Source organism: Acomys minous (assembly GCF_964271855.1).
Source record: "Acomys minous genome assembly, chromosome: 6".
Classification (NCBI taxonomy): domain Eukaryota; kingdom Metazoa; phylum Chordata; class Mammalia; order Rodentia; family Muridae; genus Acomys; species Acomys minous.
The window spans coordinates 51,169,189-51,194,381 of record NC_140487.1 but is presented as its reverse complement, the minus strand read 5'-3'; the positions used below and the strand labels follow the sequence as shown (position 1 = coordinate 51,194,381).

General features: G+C 42.1%; 1 protein-coding gene across 2 annotated transcripts in view; it reads left to right on the top strand.

Moving 5' to 3' along the window:
* Nucleotides 1-25,193, top strand: part of VOPP1 (VOPP1 WW domain binding protein) — a 63,813-nt gene that overhangs the window by 6,685 nt on the left and 31,935 nt on the right. The window contains exons 2-3 of one of the 2 annotated variants that reach the window (XM_084787324.1): nucleotides 4,202-4,358; nucleotides 21,841-21,899. Coding sequence is in view for 1 of the 2 variants with exons in the window: in XM_084787323.1 (XP_084643449.1) it covers nucleotides 21,841-21,899 (59 nt within the window). In the remaining variant the exon portion in view is untranslated. The remainder of the gene's footprint in view (nucleotides 1-4,201; nucleotides 4,359-21,840; nucleotides 21,900-25,193) is intronic. The other variant, XM_084787323.1, reaches the window with a different exon arrangement.

Here is a 25,193-nt window from a genome sequence, read left to right as displayed (position 1 = left end):
GACATAGAAGGTATCCACATTTGTTATATTCTCTTATGAATTTTCCAAAATCTGTACTACTTTAACATTGTTTTAGAATGAATATGCAACCTTTTATTGTTGGTTTTAAAGAATTACAGTGGTTTTTATTTCTCAAGTATCATAAAATATGAAGTAAAATTATAACATTAATCTTCTAATATATTCAGTGGAGTCTAACTACTATAAGTAATTTGATACTGATTATTATTCCTTTGAGCATACATAAATATCTTTTATACTAGATGGAAATCTAATCACATCCCCTTAAGTCTTTGGGCTACATTTCCTAAAGAATTTTATTGTAACAAATATCTATTTATACTTGAAAATTGCAGCAACTATGAAACGTATATATTATTTTTATGGCCATTCGTTTTGCTCTTTGAATGTCTTAGGGTTTTTATTGTTGTGATAAAGACCACAGTCAAAAGCAACTTGGAGAGGGGGGGGGGAGAGAAGGGTGTTATAATTTATGATAAATGTGCCAAGCAACAGATATGGTTTGAAAGGAGATTTATTGTGGGGAAGGGGAAAGAGAGTAGAAAAGGGAGGGCACTCATGACAGAGCGAGAGAGAGGCAGACAGAGGGAGAGAAATGGAGGGAGGGAGGGGGAGAGAGAGAGAGAGAGAGAGAGAGAGAGAGAGAGAGAGAGAGAGAGAGAGAGAGAGACAGACAGACAGACAGACAGACAGACAGACAGACAGACAGACACAGACAGAGACAGAGAGACAGACAGATAGACAGACAGACAGGGGGAGAGAAATGGAGAGGGGTGGGGGGAAACTGAGTGGATAGGCTCCTTTTTATCCAGCACACACCTGGCGGTGGCTGCAGAAGGTGATGTCACAGGTTGCTAGGTCCCGGAAAGTCTAGTGGAAAGTCTGTCTAGTGGAATTGCCTGTGAACTAACCAGGGGTTTATTTCCTTTACTTCCTTCACCTAGGAAAGTCAAGACAGGATCTCAAGGCAGAAGCCTGGAGGCAGGCACTAAAGCAGAAGCCATGGAGGAGTGCTGCTTCCTGTCTTGTACCCAATGGCTTGCCTGCTTTGCTTTCTTCCTATCTTGATTATTATTTGTTGCTGTGAAGTGAGGCCTTGACCAAGGAAACTCTTAAAATAAAGCATCTTGAAGGGGGCTGACTTATATTTCAGAGGGTTAGTTCATGGTCATCATGATGGGAAGAGTGGCCTCAGGTAGGCATGGTGCTGGAGCAGTATCTGAGAGCCACAGCCTGATCTACATGTGTCAGGCAGAGAGCTGTTGGGCCTAGCGTGGGGTTTTGAAGCCTCAAAGCTCAGCACCAGAGACATACTTTCCAGTAAGGACACACCTACCAGCCCTGGTAATAGCCAGGTCCTGCAGAGGAGATAAGAGGTCAGCAGGGGAGAAGTGAGTCAGGCATGGGGGTTGGGGACTCTTGCATCCTGACTGCCTGGCACTCAGAGCACTTCTTTATTTATACAGAACTCAGTAGGCAGTGGGTAGATGCATGATGTTCCAAAACATAGAGCATATCGTTATTGTCCCCGTATATGCGTTTTAACTTCCTCTTGGTCAGAAGTTTAGTCATCACTGATAAACCATGACAGAACAGAGGTATCTTTTACAGTCATTTTCCTCATCAACCCCACAACCCAACTTTTGAGCATCTAGAGGCATATTTTGCCAAAGCATGGCAGCCCTCTCTCAGCCTGGTGGTTCTTTGGTTTCAGGGGCACTAGAAAGAAAATCTCCAGCTCAAGGAGATTGTCATGTTTTGAGCAGTATATTACTAACTTTTTTTTAAAAAAAGAACTAATTTTTTCTTTATCTACATTGGTGTTTTGCCTGTAGGTATGTCTGTGTTTGTGCCCCCTGGAACTGGAGTTACAAACAATTGTGAGCCACCGTGTGGGTGCTGGGAATTGAAGTCTGGTCTTCTAGAAGAGCAGCCAGTGCTCTCAACCACAGGGCCACCTCTCCAGCCCCATGTTATTAACTCTTAACGGTCAAAGCGTTAATTGTTACTAGTCCCAAGAAAAATCTTCAGGCCAAAGCTGCCATACTTACTATTCAATTTCTGTCATAATATAATGTTTATGTCTTTGTAGGATTTATTTATATGTCTAATCTTGGTGTTCTTTTGTTCCTTGATCATACAATAGAGTGGTTCTGCACAAGCTAACTTTTCGAAGAAAGGGAGGGTGTAATACTTCATTCTTTTATCATTTATTCACATCATTCTTCGTTCATCAGTGTAAGTCCCAGTGTAGGGCCGAAATAACTCCAGCCAATCTAACTTTGTTGCTGTATCTTTTCATAGCAGAGCATACCATATGCGGCCCCCAGTGGCCCCCAAAATGGCATGTAATCACCTGAGTGTTTAGTAGGAAGAGGCTTTTAACCTGATCTGCTCTAGCCCACTCATCAATCTTGTTTACCTTTTTTAAGTTTACTCTGTTCTGATTATCTTGGTCCTGAGTACGTGCAGGGGCAGATGTGCCAAGATTATCTTGGAGTCAGAGCCTCATATGGAGGTCTCTGGCATCTTTATTTAAGTCACAATCTCCAGGGTGTAAGGAAGACCTCAGGTAGGACCAGATAAGGCTGTCTCTCCCCTAAAAGCAGGAGGGGTGTTATGTTAAGGACTTTCCTCTAGAAGCGTAGAATCAGTATTCCTGGGAGGAAGCATGAATAATTCCTAAGAAATTTTCCATCAATTCAGTATCCTGGAGTTGGTACAAATATTAAAAGCCCCCAAGTAAGCAACACATGGAGATCAAGACCAAAAGTGAAGCACAACACAATGGCGCCTGCGTTATACGGCTCAGCTTTGCTAGATCTTTGTCAAGAGCTGTGCTAACTTTATGACTTTCACTGTTTCCATTAGATAAGGCTGTGCCACCTTCCATGATAATCATGGACTCACACTCTAAATAAACCCCAAATAAATGCTTTTCCTTATGTTACCTTGACATGGTGCCTCATTACAGAAATTAGAAAAGTAACTAAGACAGAAAGAAGTTCGTTATAGGAGACTAGTGTGTTGACAGCCTTGAACATTCTGTTTTGTTTTCTTATTTTCCTTTGAAAGAACATAGGATACTTTCGGATTTTGGATTGGGAAAGCGGTTCTAGGGCCATCTTAATTGGAGCTTGAAAGACAGTAATGCTGAGAGCAATGTGGACTACGGAGGCCCAGCTCCAGATGTTTCAGAGGGGAGAAAATAATAGCAACTAAGCCGGAGACCATACTTGTGATATCTTAGCAAATAATGTGGTTGCTTTTTACCCCTGTCCTACAAGTCTGCCTGAACTAAGTTGAACAGTTTTGGACTAATTCTGTTGACAGAGGAGGTTTCAAGACAGCCTAATGTTGACTCAGTTCTGTAGTTACTAGCAGTCACTCTTATGTTGCTGTATAATGACAAAGAGCAAGCAGGGCAAAAATAAATACAAAACATACAATTTGGAGTGCAAAACAACACTAGAAAATGTAATACTTGAGCCAAGGCTTGTGGTGAAAGAGAAACGAGAGGACAGATGTGCGATGGAATTAAGGGAATGGTGCCCTCAGGGCAAAACCCCACTGGGGCAAAGCCTCCCATTTATAAAAAAAAAAGGAAATACCTGAAGAATTTTCTGTTCTACAACAAAAGAAAGCAATAAGAGAAAGTTTATGCACATATAATCCAAGAAGGGGCCAGACTGCATCCCTAGCAGGCAGCTGAACTTGGCAATGTCTGCCGAGTGGTTCTAGCTTTAGAGTCGTTAGTGAGTGGTGGAATCCTTCTCTGTGGTTAAGGAGAGCCATCCAGGCCAGATGCTTGCAGGCATTACCTGGATGGAGGCCCTGAGGTACCATTGTGTGAAAATGAAGCCTACGTTGCATTGGAAACCCCAGAGCTTTGAGACATCTGCTACAGAGAATTAACTACTTACTTGGAGTGGAAGCATCCCAAGAGAGAGAGAATTTTGATGCAGTCAGCAAAGCTGGAAGGGCGGAGCCATCTAAGCCCCCTGGCACCCGACTTGGATCGACAGGATTTAGAGGTTGCCTTGCTGACTTTCAGTCTTGCTTTATGGTCTGGTATTTGCTCAGGATGTCCCCATTCCTCTCTTCTGGAATGGTAAATGTTTGGTTCCGTGTGCTGCGTATGTTGGAAGTATGTAATTTGCTTTTGATTCTGATTTCACAGGGGGTTACAACTAAGAGATTGCCTTGGGTCTCAGGAAAGACTTCGACTTTGGACTTTTAAAGTGTGTTGAGCCTGTGAAAGCTGCTCTGGCTCCATGCCTGCCTGCCTGCTGCCTGCTCCCTGCCATGATGGTCATGGACTCTAAACCTCTGCAGCTGTAAGCCCCAAATAAACTCTATCTTCTCTAAGTTGCCTTGGTCATGGTCTCTTAACAATAGAAACCTAAGATAGCAACTCTACGTAGTTTAAAAAAAAATCAAGCATGCTAACACATTATCAGCTAAAGCTATCTTTGTATGCTGAGGAATGACAATAGGAAAATAATTTAAAGACCTTTGTTTTTTTTTTTAAATGCAGTTGTTTTTATAAGAACAGAAATGTTTGCATATACAGTAAGTTTGTTGCAGTTTAGAACATACTTTTGAATTTGAGTAGGGTGTGTGTGGTTTCTTTTCTTGGCATTTTGAGGGTGAGCACTGTGTAAACTGGGCATGTTGTGTGATCAGAGCTAAGGCTGTAATGGAGTAATGTGATACAAGGAGGAATGCTTCTAGAAATACCTGGCATTCTCCATGTAACTCATTTTGAATTGATTTTTTTTTTTTTTTTTTTTGGTTATTGCACCTTCTGGAATTTTTTACAACAGTGGGATTTTCACGCCATGATCAGTGATTTGACCCCACTCACATGTTACCAAACTGCAGTTTAGGAGACTGGCTCTCTTGAGCTGCTCTGGTATCTTTGGTTCTGTGACTCAGTTGTGTTATGTCAGGGAGTGATTTCTTCCAGAAGCTCTTGTCCTTATTATGTAGTAAAGGAGTGCCTGGGTTCTTCCACAAGCATAGGCATTTTTTGTGGCCTGTCTTTTTCTGGGAAATAAGGCCTGGGGCATGGCTTCCTGGTTGGTCCCCCTGCCCTGGGTCATGTAGTAACCCTGCCCTGTCATCCACAGTGACTGTGCTCTGGATGTGGGCGGCCCATAGATGGTTTGTGTGGTCTAGCAAACTGCTGTAACTGCAGGGTAATATGTGGGGCTTTTCTTAAAATGGAGATTTCTTATTGAATATTCTCATTCTGTGTTGACTATAAAGGAATGAGCTTCAGTGTGTGTGTGTGTGTGTGTGTGTGTGTGTGTGTGTACCAGGTGCATGGTTGCGCTGCTGTGTGTTAACTGGTGTACCCATCATGCTCCTGTCAGACACCTTGGGGTAGATCTCTTTTCTAGATCACCTACCCTGCCCTGAGAGTGGGGTGAATGTTAGAACCTTTGCTACCTTTCCCCCCCCTCATGTCTGTGTATAGTAAGCTTAGCTTTGATATGTAAAAAGAGTAAGTTTAGCTTTGATTCATGAGCTTGGATATATGTAAATATGAAGTGTCATCCATGACAAACTAGCCCTTTGTGGTTTGTCAGACTTCAGATCATTTGGGGATGACTTGGAATATCAGGCCTCCGTGTGCCAGGACTATTCCTTGTTTGGTGACATACCTTTTGCAAATGAATATCCTTAATAGACAGGCTGGGACAATACTTGTACCTCCCCCAGAGTCAAAACTTTTCAACTTCAACGCCCCATAGGCCACCAGGCTCCTAGGTACCTATGTCTCCATGCACCTTACCCCACGGGAGCCGCTCTAGGTTCCTTCTAGGTGGGGATGAAACATCTGTACTGCCAGAACTGTAGGGTTTCATTATCCTCAAGTCCAACTACAGAACCAACAGTATATGCTGGTTGCTTTTATCTTACTTCTAATGTGTTATAGCCAGAGATGCTGGTAATTATGGACCGTATTTCCCAAGTTTTGAGATGTAATCTTGTGCCGAGAGGAATATTGTAAACCTAAGTACAAGGTTGATGAAAACAAGGAAGGCAGAGTCTGTTGGGTAAAGAACATGTGGCAGGGGATTCTGAACTATGATAAGGAAAGCATGGAGCAGGCCGTGGCCTCTGTGTGTAGAAGGGCGAGCTCACTGTGTATTCTGAGGAGTGAGTGGCTCTGGGAGACACGTGTCAGGTACTTGGCCATCACTCCGGTTGGCGGATTTTCAGTAAGTGGTTTTTCAGATAGAATTGTATATATAATTTTTTAATGTTAAGTTTCTATATCTTAAAACTACTGCGGGGTAAACAAAACACATGCACAGGTGGGTAGTTGGAGGCCAGCATTCCAACTCAGTTTCCAGTAAGGACTGTGAATGCCATATGGATTGAATAATGTCTATGCTTAGTTCTGTGTGTGCAGAGGTCTCCAGAAAGGTGTTTTCCTGCTGTTTTTGTGATGTCCTGGCTGAGTCTCTGTGTCAGCTTGGCACAAGCTAGAGTTGTCAAGAGAGGAAGGAGCCTCAGTTGAAGAAATCCTTCCATGAGATGAACTGTAAGACACTTTATTAATTAGTGATTGATGGAACGGGCTCAGCCCATTGTGGCTGCTCCCCCCCCCCACCCCCTACCCCCGGCTTGTGGTCCAGGGTTCTTTAAGACAGGCTCAGCAAGCCAGGTGAAGCAGGCCAGTAAAGAGCACTCTTGCAGGGCTTCTGCATCAGCTCCTGTCTCCAGGTTCCTGCCCCGTTTGCGTTTCTGTCCTGACTTCCTTCAATATGGAAGTGTGAGCCAAATAAACCCCTTTTCCCCTAACTTGCTTTTTGGTCATGGTGTTTCATAGTAGTAATAGAAATCCTAACTAAGACATTTGAGATTCTGTAATTTTCAGGAAGTTGGGAAGATATATTGGTTCATAAAAGGTTAAACTTGAAGAGTACTATACTTTAATGTTAGAGAAGTGTGTGGTTTCATTACAAAGTGTGATGGAGGAAACCTAAGAAGGCTAGGTACTTCTGCGCCTTGCTGTGTGTTGTTAGAAAGCCTCAGAGGTCCCTGGAGCCAGCTTCATGCTTCTCATGGCCATCCTGTTTTGTGAGGAGAGGCAGCCTTAGTCTCGCCAAGGTCCTGTATGTATGTGGCATCCCTCAAGTCTCTATCTTAGTTCCTCAGACTCAGTGGATGCCAAGGCAGGGTTAAGACCGGATGTGAGCAGGTGAGAACAGTGGAATCAAAACTCAATTCTCTATCACTTCCCTGAGAGCTTTCGACTCTGCTGAGGTTTTACAGCTCACCTGGGGCTGCTAAAATCCAGGTCAGCTCAAGTATGCTAGGTCTGGCCTTCTGCCAGGTAGGACAGTTAGCGAGATGTGGGTCAAGTGTGATGCTGCTTCATTCATTTGTAAGTCAAAGACTGCCCTTCTCCTGTGTCCCACAGGCAGTGTGAGGAATCCTGTAGTCCCGGAGGAGCTGCCAATGGCCTCACGCCTCAGCCTTTTTACTCTCAGCTCTGTTATTCCATTTCCAAGCAAGAGGCCTTTATTTAGTTTTTTTTTTTTTAGCTTTTGGGTTTTGGCTGTACACAGAGATATACGAAGTACTTGCATGTTTTTCACATTAATTTTTAATTGTAGAATAACTTTTAGATTTGAAAAAGTTGTAAAACTTACTCAGAATTCAGAGTTCCTGTGCGGCTAGTACCTAATTTCCTGTCTGTGAACATTTTGTACTGCTATGGTGTTGTTTGTCTGAACAACAACAATAAAACTCAACATTGGTGTGTGGTACCGTGAATGAGTTGTAGTTTTTGTTTTGTTTTACTCCTGCCCCGCCCCGCCCTGGTCATACCCCCCTACACTAATAGCCCATATTCTATTTCAGGATTCACTTATGGATCGAAACCCTGCCTGCTCTCCTTCAAACTTATGGCTTCGTTTTCCACTGATTGCTATTGCATGCATATATGCATTTATAGATGTATGTGCATGTGTATTCCTAAATATAACCTGTTCAGTCCATATAGTTACTTGTATGGATATTTTTAGGGCTGAGTATTTGGCACTGGGCAGCCACTGGTGTGCCCTCCCCAGAGGAGACATGCCTCCTGCTTCCAACGTTTCTCATTTACATATCTCATTTACATATCTCATTTATAGTTCTTTGTTAGGGTTGAGACCTTGTGGGGTTTCCCCTGTTCACGTTGGTGTCATCCTTGTTCAGCTCATGGGTGGACAGCCATGTTGGTGAGAGTTTATGTGTGTAGTTTCTGATTGTAGTAGGAGACACAATATCTCAAGGCAAACTCCCCGATCTTTACTGTCTTTTCAACCCCTCTTCTGCAGTGTTTCCCGAGCCTTAGGTACGGGGAGTGTTGTGTGGATGCTGTGTAATTGGGACTGGGCTCCACAACTCTGTAGTTTGATTGGTTGTGGTTTTCTGTAGTGGTTTCCATCTGTGGCAAAAAGAGGGGTTTTTTGTTTGTTTTGATTGATTGGTTGGTTTGTTGTTTGTTTTTTGATGGAGGGCAAAGACTGTACTTATCTGTGAGCGTAAGGGAAATGTTTATAGATTATTGTAAGAGACTATGCTGCCATAGTAAATTAGTGGTTGCACTTTCTCCTCCAATCACCCTGGTTTAAGTAGCACCGAGTAGTTAGCTGAGGTGCTTTGCCTGCATGTAGGTCTACGAACCATATGTATGCCGGAAAAGGCCATTGGATCTCCTGGAGCTATAGATACAGCCTGCTGTGAGCCATCACATTGGTGCTAGGAACTTTCGTGCCTTGCTGTTGGGATCCACTTTTTAGAGGAAAATACTTTCACTTCTTTTAATTGGTTCTTAAAATGCTTACATGCACATTTTAAAATAGTATACATGTGTGTATTTACAAGTCTTGATTTAGCAATGTTTGCATTATTTAGACTGTCTTTGTCTACCCTCTCAGTATATTTTGTTATGCCTTTCAATACAAATACAATAAAATACTGTATGTACTCTAGTACATATTATATTTGTATGTCTGTATATCTATGTAGTATTTTATGTACATATGTCAATATTTTATTAAATCCATATTATTCTGAGTTTTGTGTTTTTACATTTTTTAACTCTTGAGCTTTGTAGAATGCCAGAATTTCACTTAAAATTTCTTTAATGTACTTTCGTCATGTTCACGTCTCAGTCTTCCCCCACTCAAGGTCTGCATCCACCTTTCTACATTCTCTCTCAGCTTCTTTGTTCTCTCAGTCTTACAACAAAAAACAACAACAAAAATCAAGTCCAGTTTGCGCTACCCACATAGTCCTGGGTGTGGTACCATCCATTGGCTATAGGTGGCCTAGCAGTGTCCACTGTTAAAGAAAGCTGACTCTTCCCCCCCCCCCCCGCCCCCAGGCACCATTGTCCATAGCCCCTACTTTAGAGAACTTGGAGGTGAGGTTCATGAATCGCTTCCTACCCTCTAAGCGTTTTTGACCGGCTTGATCTTGTGCAGGTGTTATGTAGGTGTCACAGCTGCCGGCCGTTCCTAAGTGTACCCTATTGTGAATAAAAGACACTTTTTGGCCTCAGTATTTCCCAAGCTGTGCCTCAAAGAATCCTTTTCTTAGCCATTCTGACGGGGGTGAGATGAAATTGCTAAGTTTCAATTTGCATTTCCCTAATTGCTAAGCATGATGATCAGTTTTTGAAATATTTCCCAGCCATTTTTTTCTTTTCAGAACTTTGTTCAGATCCCTAGCCCATTTTAAAACCCAATTATCTTGGGAGGCAGAGGCAGTTGGATTGCTGTGAGTTCGAGGCCAGCCTAGTCTACAAAGTGAGCCTAGGCCTGCCAAGATAACACAGAGAAACCCTGTCTTGGGGGAAAAGAAAGAAAGAAAGGAAGAAAGGAAGGAAGGAAAAGAAAAGAAAAGAAAAATAAAACCCAATTATTTGTTTTCTTGCCCATTTTTGAGTTGCTTATATACTTTGTATATTAACCCTCTGTCAGATGTATAGATATCTGGCAGGGATTTTGCCCCCATCTTTCGCCTTTATCTCTAGACAGTTTCCTTTGCTGTGCACAGCTTTTTAGTTTTCTGAGGGCCCACTTGTCACTTGGTGGCCTAATTCCTGGGCACGTGGGAGTTCCAATCCGGAAGTTATTTTGTATGGTTCTGCCTACGCTTTTTTTCCCCCTAGAAGTTTCAACATTTCAGGTTTAAAATTGCTGTCTTTGATCCATTTGGAGTTCATTTTTCTTCAGGGTGCTCTGTATGGACCGGATTTCTTTCTTCTACATGTGGATACCCAGTTTCCCAAGGGTCATTTGTTTGTAGCCTGTATATAATAGACTTTTCTTTATTTTCCTGCTGTGTGTACCATGTTGGTGCAGAGCTTCATTTACTCCCTTCGGTGGAATGCTTTTGCCTGCCCATGGAATGCCTTGGGCAAAATGTTTCCTCCCCCCCCCTTCCTCAGCGTTGTCAGATCTCAGATGGTTGTAGTTGTGTGTACTTCTGTTTGGGTCTTCTGCGTTGTTATATTGGTCGATAAATGTGTTTCTGTCCCAGTACTGCACTGTTTTTTTTACTGTAGTTCTGTAGGTCTGGTAATTGCTTCAGCATTGTTTGTTGTGGTCGTTTGGTTTTTGTTTTTGTTTTTTGTTTGTTTGTTTGCTTATGATTACTTTTTCCACCTGGGGTCCTTTGTAGTCCCATATGAATTTTAGAATGCTCCTCTCTATTTCTGCGAAGACTGTTGTGGGGCTTTTGCTTGGTGGTGTTTTGAGTCTGTGAATTGCTTTGGATAGAATGATAATTTTCACAGCACCAATTCCACAAATTCATGGGTATGGGAGTCTTTCCACATTCTAGCGCCTTCTTCAGTGTCTTTTTTCAGAGATTTAAAGTTTTCATTGTAGAGTCTTTCACCTGTTTGTTTAGATTTCTTCCTAGATATTATATTTCCTTTGAGGCTTTTTGTGAATGAGAATGTCTGTTTTGGTGTTGGGTAGGAAAGCTATTGGTTTTTGTAGTTATTTTGTATCTTGTGTCTTCGGTGAAATTATTGATCATTTATATATGTTTTCCGGTTGAGTCTTTGTTTTCTCTTGTTTATTATATCATATGTTTGCAAATAGGGATAATTTGATTTATTCTTTTCCTATTTATAACTTTTAATTTCCATCTCTTGTCTTATTGCTCCAGATAGAGCTTCCAGTAGCACTGTTCTGAAAACAGTTGTGGATAGTGGGCAGCCCTGTCCTGTTCCTGATTTTAAAGGGATTGCTTCAAGTTTTATTCCATTTAGGGTAATGTTAGCGGCGGGCTTGCCATTTATAGCCTTTATTATGCAGAGGCATGTTTTCCCCAGTCCTATTCTCTTTAGGACTTTTATAGTGACAACATGTTGGATTTCTGTGAAAGACTTTCTGAATCTATTGAAATGATCATGTGATTATTTTCTTTAAGTCTATTTATATTACTTATTTAGTGACTTAATGTAGAGTGAATCATTTCAAAAATTTCGGGATAAAGCTAACTTGATTATAGTGGATTGTCTTTTGATATATGCCTGTATTGAGTTTACATGTATTTTATTGAGGATTTTTGCAGTTGTTCATCAGGGATTTTGACCTGTAGTTTTTGTTTTTTGTTGTGTTTGGTATTAGAATAATGATGTCATAGTGACTTTTCAATTGCTATGACAAAGCACATGACTTTGCAACTTATAAAAGAAAGAGTTTAATACACAGGCAGGCATTGTAGCAGTAGCTAGCTGGAGCTTACATTCTTTTTTTTTTTTTTTTTAAAGATTTTTTTAAAAAAGATTTATTTATTATGTATACAGTGTTGTCTGCTTATAGGCCAGAAGAGGGCATCAGGTTACATTATAGATGGTTGTGACCCACCATGTGGTTGCTGGGAATTGAACTCAGGACCTTTTGGAAGAGCAGGCGGTGCGCTTAACCACTGAGCCATCTCTCCAGCCCCGAGCTTACATCTTGATTCAAAAGCATGAGGCAGTGAGAACTAACTGTCATCACATCTCCTCTATCAAGGCTGCAGTTCCCAATCCTTCCCAAACAGTTCCACTGTGGACCTAGAATTCAAACATATGAGCCTGTGTGGTATATTATCAGTCAAACCACAATATTCCGCTCCATGATTCCCCTAAGGTTGTGGCTCTATGACAGTGCCAAATGTATTTATACTACTTTTAAAAGTCCCCAACCCTTCACACTTCCAACATGTTTTTTTTCCTTTTTTTGAAATTCAAAGCAGTATCTTAATTGTAACCTGCTGTAAAAGCAAAAAGGAAATCACACATTTCAGACACACAGTGGCACAGAATATACATTACTATCCCAATAGGGAGGAGAGGGGCATAGTGAGGACACACTGAACAAAAGCAATGCTGAAACTCAGCAGTGCAAACTCCACACCCCGCAACTCCATGTCTGACGTCAAAGGGCTTAGCCACCTCTACCCCTTTTGCTTTGTTGACTGCAGCACGCTTTGCTCTCTTGAACCTGGTTCCACTTCCTGTACACTTTTCTCTGGCAGATATCCTGCTGCTCTGGTGCTTCCAATATCCTGGTGTTTCTAATTCAATCCAGGCTTGACTTTCGCAGCTTCATGCAATGGTTTCAGCAGATTCCCTTAGCCCTGGAGGAAGATTCCACAGACCCTTACTCCTATATTGCCTTATAATTCTAAAGTCAGAACACATGGCTGATGTTGCCAGGTTCAGCTGCCTGCTCAGGATAGAGCGTGGCTCCCTTCTTGAATTACATTTTCATAAACTTTTCTTTGTTCCATAAGATTTACTTTATCAGAGCAGCAGAAAATTCCTTAGGCATTTCCTTTTAACAAGTTGGAAGCTTTGTAGGGTGTGGCCTTGCCCTGTGGGCATCAGGCCCTTTCTTCCAGATGCCTCCCCTTATCTTTTTCGGCACAAATCTTGATTCCAGTGTTAAAGTGCTGAATGCTCTTTTTTTGCTTCAATTTGTTTATTTTGTATTACTTTTTGCCCTGCTTGTTTTTTGTTGTTGTTGTTGTTGTTGTTGTTGTTGTAGGCATGCATAAGAGTAATTACTAATCATACTATTGAGATAATATTATGCTCTCTTGAAATCCCTTCTGCTAATGAAATTAGTCCAAAGCTTTTCAGTTTTTCCTCCATCAAAACTTTATAACAAGGGCAGAAGGCAGCCACATTCTTTGCCAAAATATAATAGAAACGGTCTCTAGACCAGCTGCTGATATTGTTCCCTCCTGGAACCTCTTCAACTGGGTCTCCATAGTCCACCTTATTCTCAGAACTGTTTTTTTCCGAGCTCTACTAGGATTCCCTGTTTAGCCCTGTTCACAGCATTCAGCTATTTTTCTAGTGTGTAGTTTTCCACATTTGTCCCCAAATCAGCGTGATCAGACCTGTCACAACAACACCCACCTCCTGGTACAAAGTTCTGTCTAGTTACTATTCAATTGCTGTGATAAATCCCTTTGACCAAGGCAACTTATAAAAGAGTTTGATTTGGGGCTCATGGTTCTAGAGTGCTAGCGTCTATATGGCAGTCAGAGCAGCAAGGATGGCAGCAGTCAGGCAGGCATGGTGCTGGAGCAGTAGTAGCTGAGAACTTTATCTTGATCCACAAGTGTGAGGCACAGAGAACTGACTGGGAATGGCCTGGGATTTGGAGACCTCAAAGACTGCCCCCACCACCTCCAGTTACACACCTCCTCCAAGAAAGCCACACCCCCAGTCCTTCCTAAACAGTTCTACCAACTTTGAACCAAGTGTTCAAATATATGAACCTAAGGGGGCTGTTCTCCATTCAGACCACCACAGGGGTGCTGAAAGATCACCCCTAATGAGTCACAAAGGTCATTGGAGTTGAGGCTCTTTCATTTGGATTCAGATATCAGTTTCATCTTTTGTTAGTGAAATAATATCTCCAATAAATTTCATACCAGTTCCTATGCAGGATGTGTGACAGGTATTCTAAAAGGCAGGATGATTGGTTGTTGCTAGCACAAGAAATTATAACATCCATACAGTGTTTAGAGAGAGCATACAGACATTTGAAACTAGCATGAGTTGTTCCAATTTTGTAGTTGCTTTTTGCATTACATTTGTAATTCACCCTTATCTGGCCTTTGCTTATATATAAATGGATATCCTACCTAATTCTCACAGTGGCCATGATGTTAAATGAAGTTTCATACGATAATCATCTGCAGATAAAACACACGCGCACACACACATTTTCATACATAATATTACTATTTTCCCCCCATTTAATTTAGCTGGAGTAAGGAGCATACATACATTATTAGGCATTATGAGAATGGCAGTTAACACACCCTGAGATACCACCATAGTGCAAGATGGTTAATACTAAAAGGAAAGATAAGAGTTGGACATGGAGAAACGTGAGCGCCTTTATATTTTTAGTATGAATATAAAGTGCTGTAAGTGTGTCGTAAAGCAGCGACAGCTTCCCAGAAAGCCGTGTGCAATCATGAGTTCTTGTTTTCTCAAATATCCAGGAGGCCGTGGAGTGGTAGGGTCACCTCGGCCCAGAAAGCTGAAGACCTTGTTTCTTTAGAAAAATAAATAAATAACTGAAAAAGTTACATATGGTGTGTTCTGTTGCCTAGGAATCTATTCCTAGGCATCAACCCAAGATATAAGGACATGCATGCAAATGACTGTCGAGTTACCAGGGAAACTTGAGGTTTCTTTTTTTGGGTTCTTAGTCTTAATAAGAAAATAATTTAAAAATGGACTCAGGAGGCGGCTCAAGGACAGTTTTATTTGAATCTGAGAGCAAACAACAGAGAAGGTGAGCTGCAAACCTTGATGGCTCCTTTAGAATAGGCAGACGGGGGCAGAGGGAGGGAGGAGGCCATGACTTTTGTAGTGCAGCTTGGCACACCATTGTGGAGGGGAGGGGAGATAGGGAGTGAGGTTCAGAGCTTCATGGAATGAGTGAGATAGCCCAGGAAATGTCACGGAAAACATACTCAGCCTTTGATCAGTATCCAAAAAGAGATTTAAAAAAAATAAAAGAAGGAAAAGTTACACTTCTCTAAGTCAGGACGCAGGAAAGTGGGTGGGCCACATGGCAGAGCCTCCACAGGATGATATGGTGGAAACTCTGTACACAGCCACATCAGGAGGGGTCTTCTGGAAAGGACAAGTACGTTCTCACCTGTGAGGGTAGTTGATCATTTCCTCTCCTGAGCATATCTTCAGTTGACTCAGATGTCCTGAAGGCTAGGGTGCTGGGGTGGGTACATTCTTAACTATGTGAATGACAGGCCAAGTTGGATTACTGTGCGTGTGTGCGTGCGAAGGGTTCTCTACATAGCCCTGCAGTCCTGGAACTCACTATGTAGAACAGGCTGACCCTCAAACTCCCAGAGATCTGCCTGTGCCTGAGATTAAAGACATGGGCCACCACACATATGTATGGGTGCCTTGGCTTCCTTATATGTATGCACCACATGTGAGTGGTGCCCAAGGAGGCCAGGAGAGGGCGCTAACTCCCTAGGAACAGAGCTAACAGTTGTGAGCTGCCATGTGGGTGCTGGGAACTAAACCTTGTCCTCTGGAAGAGTGGTTAGTACTCTTAACCACTGAACCATCTCTCTAGCCATTGGATTGGTTAAAAGGAGACAGCAGTACGTGAGTTTTGTTCTACACCAAGGGCAGGAGGCCTAACTTGGATTCTATTCTTTTGACTTTGCCCTACTGAAAAAGCCACTTTTTTACATGGTAATTTAACTTCTATGGATTAGCAAATCTGGTGTTTACTTTTGTACTGCTACCAGGGAAATGGGACTCAGGGGCCAAGCTGCTGTAATATTCCCTCTTCTGGAGAAGTAACCCTAAAGCCATTTAGGAAGGAGTAGAGCCCCAAAGCACTTTTGGCATTTCTGGCCTCCTGGCAGTGTCAACCTGTGACTTTTCCCATTCCTGTCGAAGGACAAAAATCAGTGCTCACCAAGATAGGAAAGATATTTTCTTCAAGTATGTCAAATACAAATAGCCTAAACACTATGAGTGTAACATTTATATAATTCCTGATTGGTTCATGGTTCTTCTTGCTGTAGGTAGTGTATACATATGTGTATATGTATATACATATGTAGTATATACACATATGTAATATATACATATGTGTAATAGTATAAATGTATATGTAAAAAAAGAAAAATAATAATAATAAATGGAAAAGAAAAGAATTAGTGCTCTGTCTCCCAACTGCCCGCCCCACTGGTAGCAGCAGCATACATATTAGCCTAAACATAGGACAACACAAGTGTCTAACAGCTAGTGATTGGTGTTTCCATTCAGTGAGACACAAGCACACACAAAAATGAATAGAGTACAGTAACACATACAGGATCCAGACAGAAAATATAACTTAAAAAAAAGGGGGGAATAGGCTGCGCTTTGTGAGTTAGAGGCCAGCCTGGTCTACATAGTGAGTTCCAGGACAGATGTAGAGAGTCCCTGTCTCAAAAGAAAGAAAGAAAAAAGGAAAAAAGATTTTATGTTATTGAATCTTGTAAGAAAAAAAAAAAACAAAACTGTAGAATAGAAAGAACCTGAGATAGGAGATGGCGGTGATTGTAGAGCTCTGGGGACAGACAGCTAGAAGAACAGACAACAGCTGCACCCATTCCCCGAAGTTCACCAAACTACGTTAGAAGTGTGTGGCACGGCAGGTGTGTAAGGTGTGTGAGCCAAACCTCAGCAAACTGAGGTGGAACTGAGTCCACCCTACTCTCTCCTGAATGTTGTCTTAAAACTGTGTTTTAAACATTGTTAAGAGATTTTGCGAGCTCTGCCCACAAGGCGCGAGCAGTTCTTCCCAGGGTCACAGTGTAGTTTGGGCTCCTCAGTGGCTCCTGCCCTTTGCGCTGCCGACTCACTTTCTTCGGCTCCTCTTGTCTTTCAGGAACGTCTGCTAGTGTTAAAGGGACTTAGTGTAAAGTAAGAGCATGGCTGCAAACCAGTCAGCCACCCTTGTAGACTCTTTATCCCACCCCAAACCCCAGTTCCCAAGAGGTTTTTTTTCCTAGTAACCCTAAACTCTCCACATGTATGAATGTTTATTTTTTATTTAATTGAAGGAAACATGCAATATTTTAAGTTGACTAGTGACCTTTTCCATGTTAACCTTTTTCTTAGTGCAGCCTCAGTTGCTCAGTATGAGTATTGTTGTTTCAGGGCAGCCTTCCACTGTTGTGTATTCTTTCCCAAATCTTTGCCCATCTTCATTTTGTGGCAGGTCCATCCTCCAATCCGTTTATCTTGGGTTGTCTTTAGCCCTTCCGTAGGCATCCTCTATTTACTTGTGTGTCTGACCCACCATCCTCAGGACTAGCAGGTAAAGCCCTTGAAATGCATTAGTAGACCACTAGCTCCCAGCAACCCCAGGGTGAAGAATGCAGTCAAATAGCTTCTGAGTTCAGTAGTTGAGATGGCCTTTTTAAAATCTTGACTTACGACTCTCTTGTCTCCGTGTTCATAAAAAGTTCATGAACCCTTTACTAAATGAAACTTAGAATTTGTGGTAATCTAAATCCATGTTCTGATTTGTTTCTTTTTTTAATGTGTAAGAAAAGTATGCAGTTCTAGAGATAGTATTTTGTTGGCTTTCTCAGCAGAATATTCCTATGTTATTCTGTTTTTGAAGATAGTGAATGGCTACTACTATTTTCTTTTGAGGTTATGATAACTTTGTTAGCTAAATTATATTGGAAATATAATATGAAATTTTATGTCTTAAGTTATAATTTTATGCAATTTATTTTGGAAATTTTGGTTTCTTGTTTTTAAAAAATGTTGTTAGTTCTTTGATAATTTGTGCAATGGAGTTTTATCATATTCACCCCTTCCCCAAATCCTCCTATTTTTTTCTAAGTTTGAGAACTTTTCTTTTTTTTTTTTTTTTTTTTTTTTTTAGAGACAGGGTTTCTCTGTGTAGCCCTAGCTATCCTGGATTTTCTTTGTAGATCAGACTGGCCTTGAACCCACAGAGATCACCTGCCTCTGCCTCCCTGAGTGCTGGGATTGAAAGGCATGCACTGCCATACCTGACTGGAGAACTCATTTTTGTAAAGCCCATCAAGTATAATTTATATTGCCTATATACTCTTGGATACATAGCCTACCACTGGAGCAGGTGGGCCTACACCTTTAAGAAGAGTAATTTTCATTCTCCCAGGAGAGGAACTATCAGTTGCCGGTAGATTCTTAGCTACAGTTGGCACTTTGTGCCCTCTCTTCTGTGAGTTCATTTGTAAAACTGCTCTGCTGTGTCTGTAGGATACTATTTCCTTATAGTTAGTTATTTATTGCATCTGGATCCTTCTGTTGTTTCTCTGTGTAGCATTTGCTGTCCTGAAACTTTCTCTTTAGACCAGGCTGGCCTCGAACTCAGAGATTTGCCTGCCTTTGCCTTCCAGAGTAGTGGGGTTAAAGGCATGTGTCACCATGCTGGTCTCTCTGCCTGTCTATCTATGTATCTATCTATTTTGCTTATGACTCTTACAATCTTTCTAGCTCCTTTTTTTGTAGTGATCCCTGAGGGAAGAAGGGGCTGAGATAAAGATGCTCCCTTTAGCACTGAGTACTCTTCAGACTCTTATTATCTGCACATTGGCCATTGTGGGTTTCTATTTTAGTCACCAAAATGAGAGTTAAGAGAGGCACTGATCTATGGGCATAGCAGTAAGTCATTAGGAGTGGTTTACCACCGCTACCTAACAGATTCTCCCTTAGGGCCTATGACTTGTCTTACCACAGGTTTTTTGCCCTGATAGTGATGCCAGATAGGGGCTTCAAGATGTGGAGTGGGCCATTATCCAGTCAGAAAGGGGTTGGGCACTGTCATGACCTTCATACATACTACTGTTGTACCAGTGGGCATGTCTTGCTCTACTGGACTTCTCAGAGTTTATAGCTGGGTGGTAGGCATGGGTAGCACCTTCTGGCACTGTGAAAGTTAGCCAGTAAGGATGATGCTTCCAGATCTACACCTTGATCTCTCCATGTTCCATCACTCAAGTATGTAGAGTCTTCAGCAACCAGGTCTTACCATCACATTCAGAAGGAAAGCTAAGAGTAGTGAGAATCGACTGTAATCTTGGGGTAAACATGGGGTCCCGCTGGCTTACAACTCCTTTCCTGTCAGTGGGCTTTATATTTAATAGCCTGTGATGTCTCTAGTAAAAACATTATTGCCCCATTATTGGGTAATTCCACTTAAACTCATCATTTTTTATATGATGCTGAGGCAGGAGGATAGCAGTTTGATTGCCTGAACGGGGCACAGAGTGTATTCAGGGCCCATGTAGGCAACTTGATGATCTTTCTCAGAATGAAAACAAAATAAAACATGGGAGAGGCTGGGATGGGATGTGCAGCTGAGGCACACACATAGCACAGACAGTGCTTAAGGTTCAATTCTACCACAGAAAAATAAAGAAATATATTTTAAAATAATTAAAATTATTGATATGTCTTGAAAAATTACAGTCCTTAGACACATCAACTCTCCTAGAAGTAATGTGTGTCTTATCTTTGTCTTTATACTCTTTTTCACAGGGTATATCAGGACTGACTTTTCTGTTTGTTTTTTTTTTTAATTAAAGTGCTTATCTTTTCTTAATGAGTTGTATAAGCCCTTCATTATTCTTAATCGTAGCCAAGCCATTTTGAAAATTTCCTAAATGGTGATACCTTCACCAGATCACAGGAATCAGCATTGCAGGACTGGAGCGGTTTGTTTTCCTGGCTGCCTGATGGTGCCTCTGCAGACCCCTAATAATGACTGGACGTAAGGGGCATCTGTGGGTTGCCTCTCACCACTCTTCAGTTACTCATAGCAATGGGCATTCTTGGGCCAGCAAGGGACGCTTTTTTGGTTTGTAACCCTTCTCCTTCCCCCCACAACTATCTGTAGGCTAGCCAGCGGCAGCGGTTGCTCTCATTTCCAGATCTCAAGTCCTCTATTTCCTAGGTTTTCTCTGAACCTGTTCTGTTGTAGAAATTGCTTGTTTCCTTGTCTTTTCTTCTGCCAGTCTTCCAACTGTTTAAGGGTATTACTCTTTCTTTCCTATATAGATGTTTTCTTTTCTTTTCTTTTTTTTTTTACTTTTAATTTTGGTTATTGAATACATTCTGTGCAGGACATAAGGACTTTTATTTAATTGAGTACAGGTTACAACATTTTCTGTTGTCCATCTCTTTAATTAGAACCCAAAACCTGGCAAAGAAACTGTACTCATAAAGTTATGAGCATTCACAGAACTTTTCCAGGGATATGTAGTTGGGACTAACTTGGACCTTACAATATGTACTTTCCCAAAGTCTTTAAGAGAGTGGTTGACTTTAAGACATACTTCTTGTAAGAAGTCATCCAGGTCTCTGAAGTGCAATTAGTGATGGGAAACAGCATGCTTAAACTCCCCTTAGACTTTCCATCAATTCCCTAAGTGCTCACTACTCAGTCTTGGTTTTAAGGATGCTCTCCTTTTCAGTAGCACCTCTTCGATATTTTTAAAGGTTAGAGAATGAGGGTTCTTACAAGTGATTTTTTTTTAAATGAGGAAAAAAGAAAGTATGATGCTTAGAATCCTTCACCGTGTTATGGAAAAAAAACTGTTAGCAATGATTAGAGATGTAGCACTGTCTAGCACGCAAGATAGGAGAAAGAACGCTGAGTCTGGAGGCCTTTCAAGTAGTACACAGGGTCTCACTCAATGGAGGGCAGCAGAGACACAACTAGAGGTACCCTGGGTCTGGCCACAGATGGGGGTGATTCCCAAGGGAATGGGAAATGGCTGGGAGAGTGGGCTGGGGTGTTCAGGCATGCTCACATTAGGTGTACCCAGGAAAGACTAGAATGGAGAAGGGGAGGGAAGGCACGGAGAGCCTACCTGGTTCCCAGCTAAATGTGGCATGGTGCTTGTGGAGTCCCTGTAAGGTCGTTGGGGGGCGGGGCGTCACAAAGGAATGCAGATGGCTTGGGAGGAATGGCTGAGCAGAGCACCAAGGAAGAACTAGGGAGACTCTGTGTTGGTACCATTCGGTGGTGCAGCCTCAAGGATATGGAATTGGGTATCAGGAAGGGCTGATGCAGGCAGTGGTGGCAACCCTCTCCTTTCTTGCATCTACGAGAACACTTGGTCTCAAACTCCTGTCTGCTGCCAAGAAAACCTCACTTGCACTGTCCAGTAAACCAGGGTCCGCCACTGTGGAGAGAGTAGTTTGAATGTGGCTCTTGTGACATTGTGAAACGTAAAGATCTAGAAATAGTGATGCTGTGGGGCAGTTTTTATTGAAAACAAACGCATTGGGGAAATAGAGTTCCTAGTGTTTTGTTTTATCCATTATTTACTATTCTGAAGTATCATCCATTTTAAAGATGAGTTTGGGGTGTAGCACAGTATCTGTAATACTTTCCTAACATGCACAGGGCCCTAGGTTTGATGCCTCTCCCCAAGAATGGCCTTTCATTTACTCTTTTAAGAAAATGTTTGTACATAGAGCATTTAGAGGTAAAGAAAACTAGGGAAATAGTTGCTTTTGTTTTCCTCCCTTTAAATTGTTTTGAAGATACAAAACAGCTATGAGAAAGGGAGGAGCTGGAATCCGCCCCGTCACTTGTTGCTCTCTTCGTCTGCTAGGTTTTGAGCTTTTCCTCCATTGCTTCGCTTTTCTTGTTAACTGCTTGACCCCTTTTCAATAGTGTGCAAGTTACTCACTGACAAAGGTTTTTTTTAATAATTTTTTTCTGCTTTTATTTCCAGTGCACAGAGGCCAAAAAACACTGCTGGTATTTTGAAGGACTCTACCCCACATACTATATGTAAGTACTGTGCTTCCCCGCTGCCTTGGCTGTGGTCAGTCGTTTCTCAGGGAGTAGTTTGGTTTTTTGTTTTGTTTTTGTTTTTGTTTTTAGTAGGACTGCATTATTGCATAGGGAAAGCTCAGGTTGACGTCTTCAAGAAACGATGCTGGGGAAACTGGATGGCCACATGTGGACAAATTAGACCAATGACTGTCAACCTTACACAGACATCAACTCCAAGTGGATCAAAGACCCCAGTGCTGATCCTGAAACTCTGCAAGTGCTGGAAGAAAACACAGGCAGTATACTACAGGATTTACATGGAGTAAAGGATTTTCTGACTAGGACTCCATTTGTCGAGGATGTAACGCTAACAAATGACAAGCAGAGCCTCATGGAAACTAAAGCGCTTCGGTGAAGCAAATGGTACAGCAAAGGAAACGTCAGTTGAGTGAAGAAGAAGGCGAGAGTGGGATTGAACCTTTGCCAGTCATGTAGCTGACAGTGAGTTAACAGTCAGAGTATGTGGTAAAGAACCCCAAGCATGAAGAATCAATTAAAGAAATTACATAATTGAAAAGTGAGCTATTTCTGCCACCCATGAGGCTTGAATCTGGTAGCCTAAAGTAGGCTGGCGAGGGAGTGAGGAAAGGACAGACTCATGTACGGCAAAGCCAAGGTCAGTGGGCTATATGAACTCTGCAGCTCATAACCTTAGTGCATTTATTATGTACAGTGCAAGGGGAGAGGCTTGCCGGCTTTGGTAGGAGGTCTCTGTGAGTGAGCATGGTATGGTAACGAAGGCCCAGAAAAACAAATATTCTCTATTATTTGTTGCTCTTAGCTCAGATTCTTCAGATGTGAGTATATAATCCATAGTAGCTGTAGAAACTGGGGAAGTAAAAAGGAGCTATTTGTGGGAGCTATAGGAAAGTAAATAGCAGAACATAGGTACCATCAAGTGAGAAATTGGAAGAATCCGGAAGGACTTTAACTGGAGGTTTGGGAGAGGGCAATAATGAGAGAGAGCACTAAGCATTTCTTTAAAATCCAGGGATCCTATTATTTCATGTTTGCATAAAACTGCGTGTTTACCAATGCATTTGCATATATACATTTATTGTTTAAATAAAATTAAATTTGAGTACACAACAGATTGGTCTTAAATCTTACGTGATTTCAAGATGCCTTATTAATTTCACTGCAAGGTCCAGCAAAAATTTCAGTCTCTTAGAATGTAAGAAGTATTTTCGTAATTTTGCATTGCCACAGTTGAGGAAAAGTGGTAATTTAAGAAAAGTGAGAGAAATGTCTGAGGATGAGAGAGGTTCCCAAGGAGGAAAGAAGCCATAGTACCATTGTCTAAGGACTTTTTATGGCCCTGGGAGAAAGTGGAGAAAGGCTGATGTAATCTCTGTTGAAGTTGATTAATTCTCCAGGGCATCATGAGCTAAGCTAATGGATCACCTCATGACTTATGCCTGTCTCCCTGACCCAGGCAGGGAAATGATCGTGCACTGTTTATGTACTGCCCAGTACCCAAGAAGCCTTTCAGGGTGCTCCTCTTACAAGTTTGTCCCCTGCCTGGCTAGTGATTAAGTCTTCTTAATCAACCACAAATGTAAACTAGTAAGTGACCCAATAGTCCTGTAAGTGCTGGCAGGTGGGAAAGGTTTCACCCCAAAGATGGCTCTTGATTTACCTCTGTTCTCTTAGAATGCCGAGGAAATGTTAAGATCAATGCAGTAACAGAACACTAGGTGTTCAGCCATTACCCTGGACCTGAAGCATCTTCAGAGGCCTTCTGCATGTTTGAATCACATATCTGGCTGCCATATTGATGGGGCAGAGTAAAAGAAGGGCTCTTGGTTCTGGATCAGATGTAAACATACTTAAAGGAAGGCATTTGAAGATGCTTCTTTGTAAACAAGGTCTTAATACTGGAAGGGAAGCCATACACTTAATGACTGAAGGAAGAGGATGAAAGGAAATATAGGATGGACAGCATTGTGTCAAAGATAAAAGGAAGATGGATTTGTCTCTGGCTTATGTTGCACCTAACAGAACCATTCTTCCTAGTACTGTTCTTCTCTGTCTGTTAGCCATTTGAGAGCCCCAATTCTTATGCCTGCTGTGGGACAGTGAAAATGCTTTTCAAGAACATAGTAGTTGCCCTGTGTTATGAAGAATGCTGAATAAGTAAATTGCACTCTTGGGTGTCGCATTGCATTGAGATTTCCCTAGGGACGCATGAATTTACCCCAGATGGGATGCTAATGACCAACCTAAGAAACCATTTTGCTCAAGTGTAGTTCAGTGAGCCAATGAGCCTTTGGGCTACTTACAGGAACACGAGTCACTCCCAGACAGTGGTGCCATGGACCCCCAAAATGGGGGATGAATCGTATGTCTCGGACTCCTTAAGTGACTCAATGCCATCTTGGCCAGTACAAGCATCTTTCCCCCAGCAACTGTTTACTGAGGTATAATATTGTAGGCTCTAGACTTCAGAAACTTGAAAGTTTTGTTTACCTTTTGAGTCCTTCTAGCCTCTCTCCTCCCTATAAGAGGGGAGTGTGTCAGTTAGCAAGCTGCAACACAGCTGACTGAGAGCCCAGCCACAGGCTTTGTGAGCCAGTGCCCAGTAGAGTCACCTTAGCCGCCTTCACGAGTGGTAGGTGTGAGAGCCAGATACAGGCCCCCATGGCTCTAGTGTGACACTGGACCTGATACATTTGGGTCTGTGGGCATCTGAAGGAGAAATATTCCTCACAGGCTCATGTATTTGAACACTCGGGTGGCCTGTGTGAGGAGGTTATGGAATCTTAGGAGATATAACGTTACTGGAGAAAGTCTGCTGTTGGGGGTAGGCTTTGAGGGTTCATAGCCTTGCGCTCCTCCCTGTTCGCTCTGCTACCTGTGAGTGGATGAAAATGTGGTCAGCCAGCTCATGCCTCTGTCTCTGAGCCTTCGCTGCCTGTTGCCATGGCTTCTCTAACATGATGGACTCATACTGCTGGAACAAAAAACTAAGCAAGCCCTTCCTTCTTTTTTTTTTTTTTACTTTATTAATTTATTCTTGTTACATCTCAATGGTTATCCCATCCCTTGTATCCTCCCATTCTTCCCTCCCTCCCATTTTCCCCTTATTCCCCTCCCCAATGACTGTTCCTGAGGGGGATTACCTTCCCCTGTATATGTTCATAGGGTATCAAGCCTCTTCTTGGTAACCTGCTGTCCTTCCTCTGAGTGCCACCAGGTCTCCCCCTCCAGGGGACATGGTCAAAGGTGAGGCACCAGAGTATGTGAGAA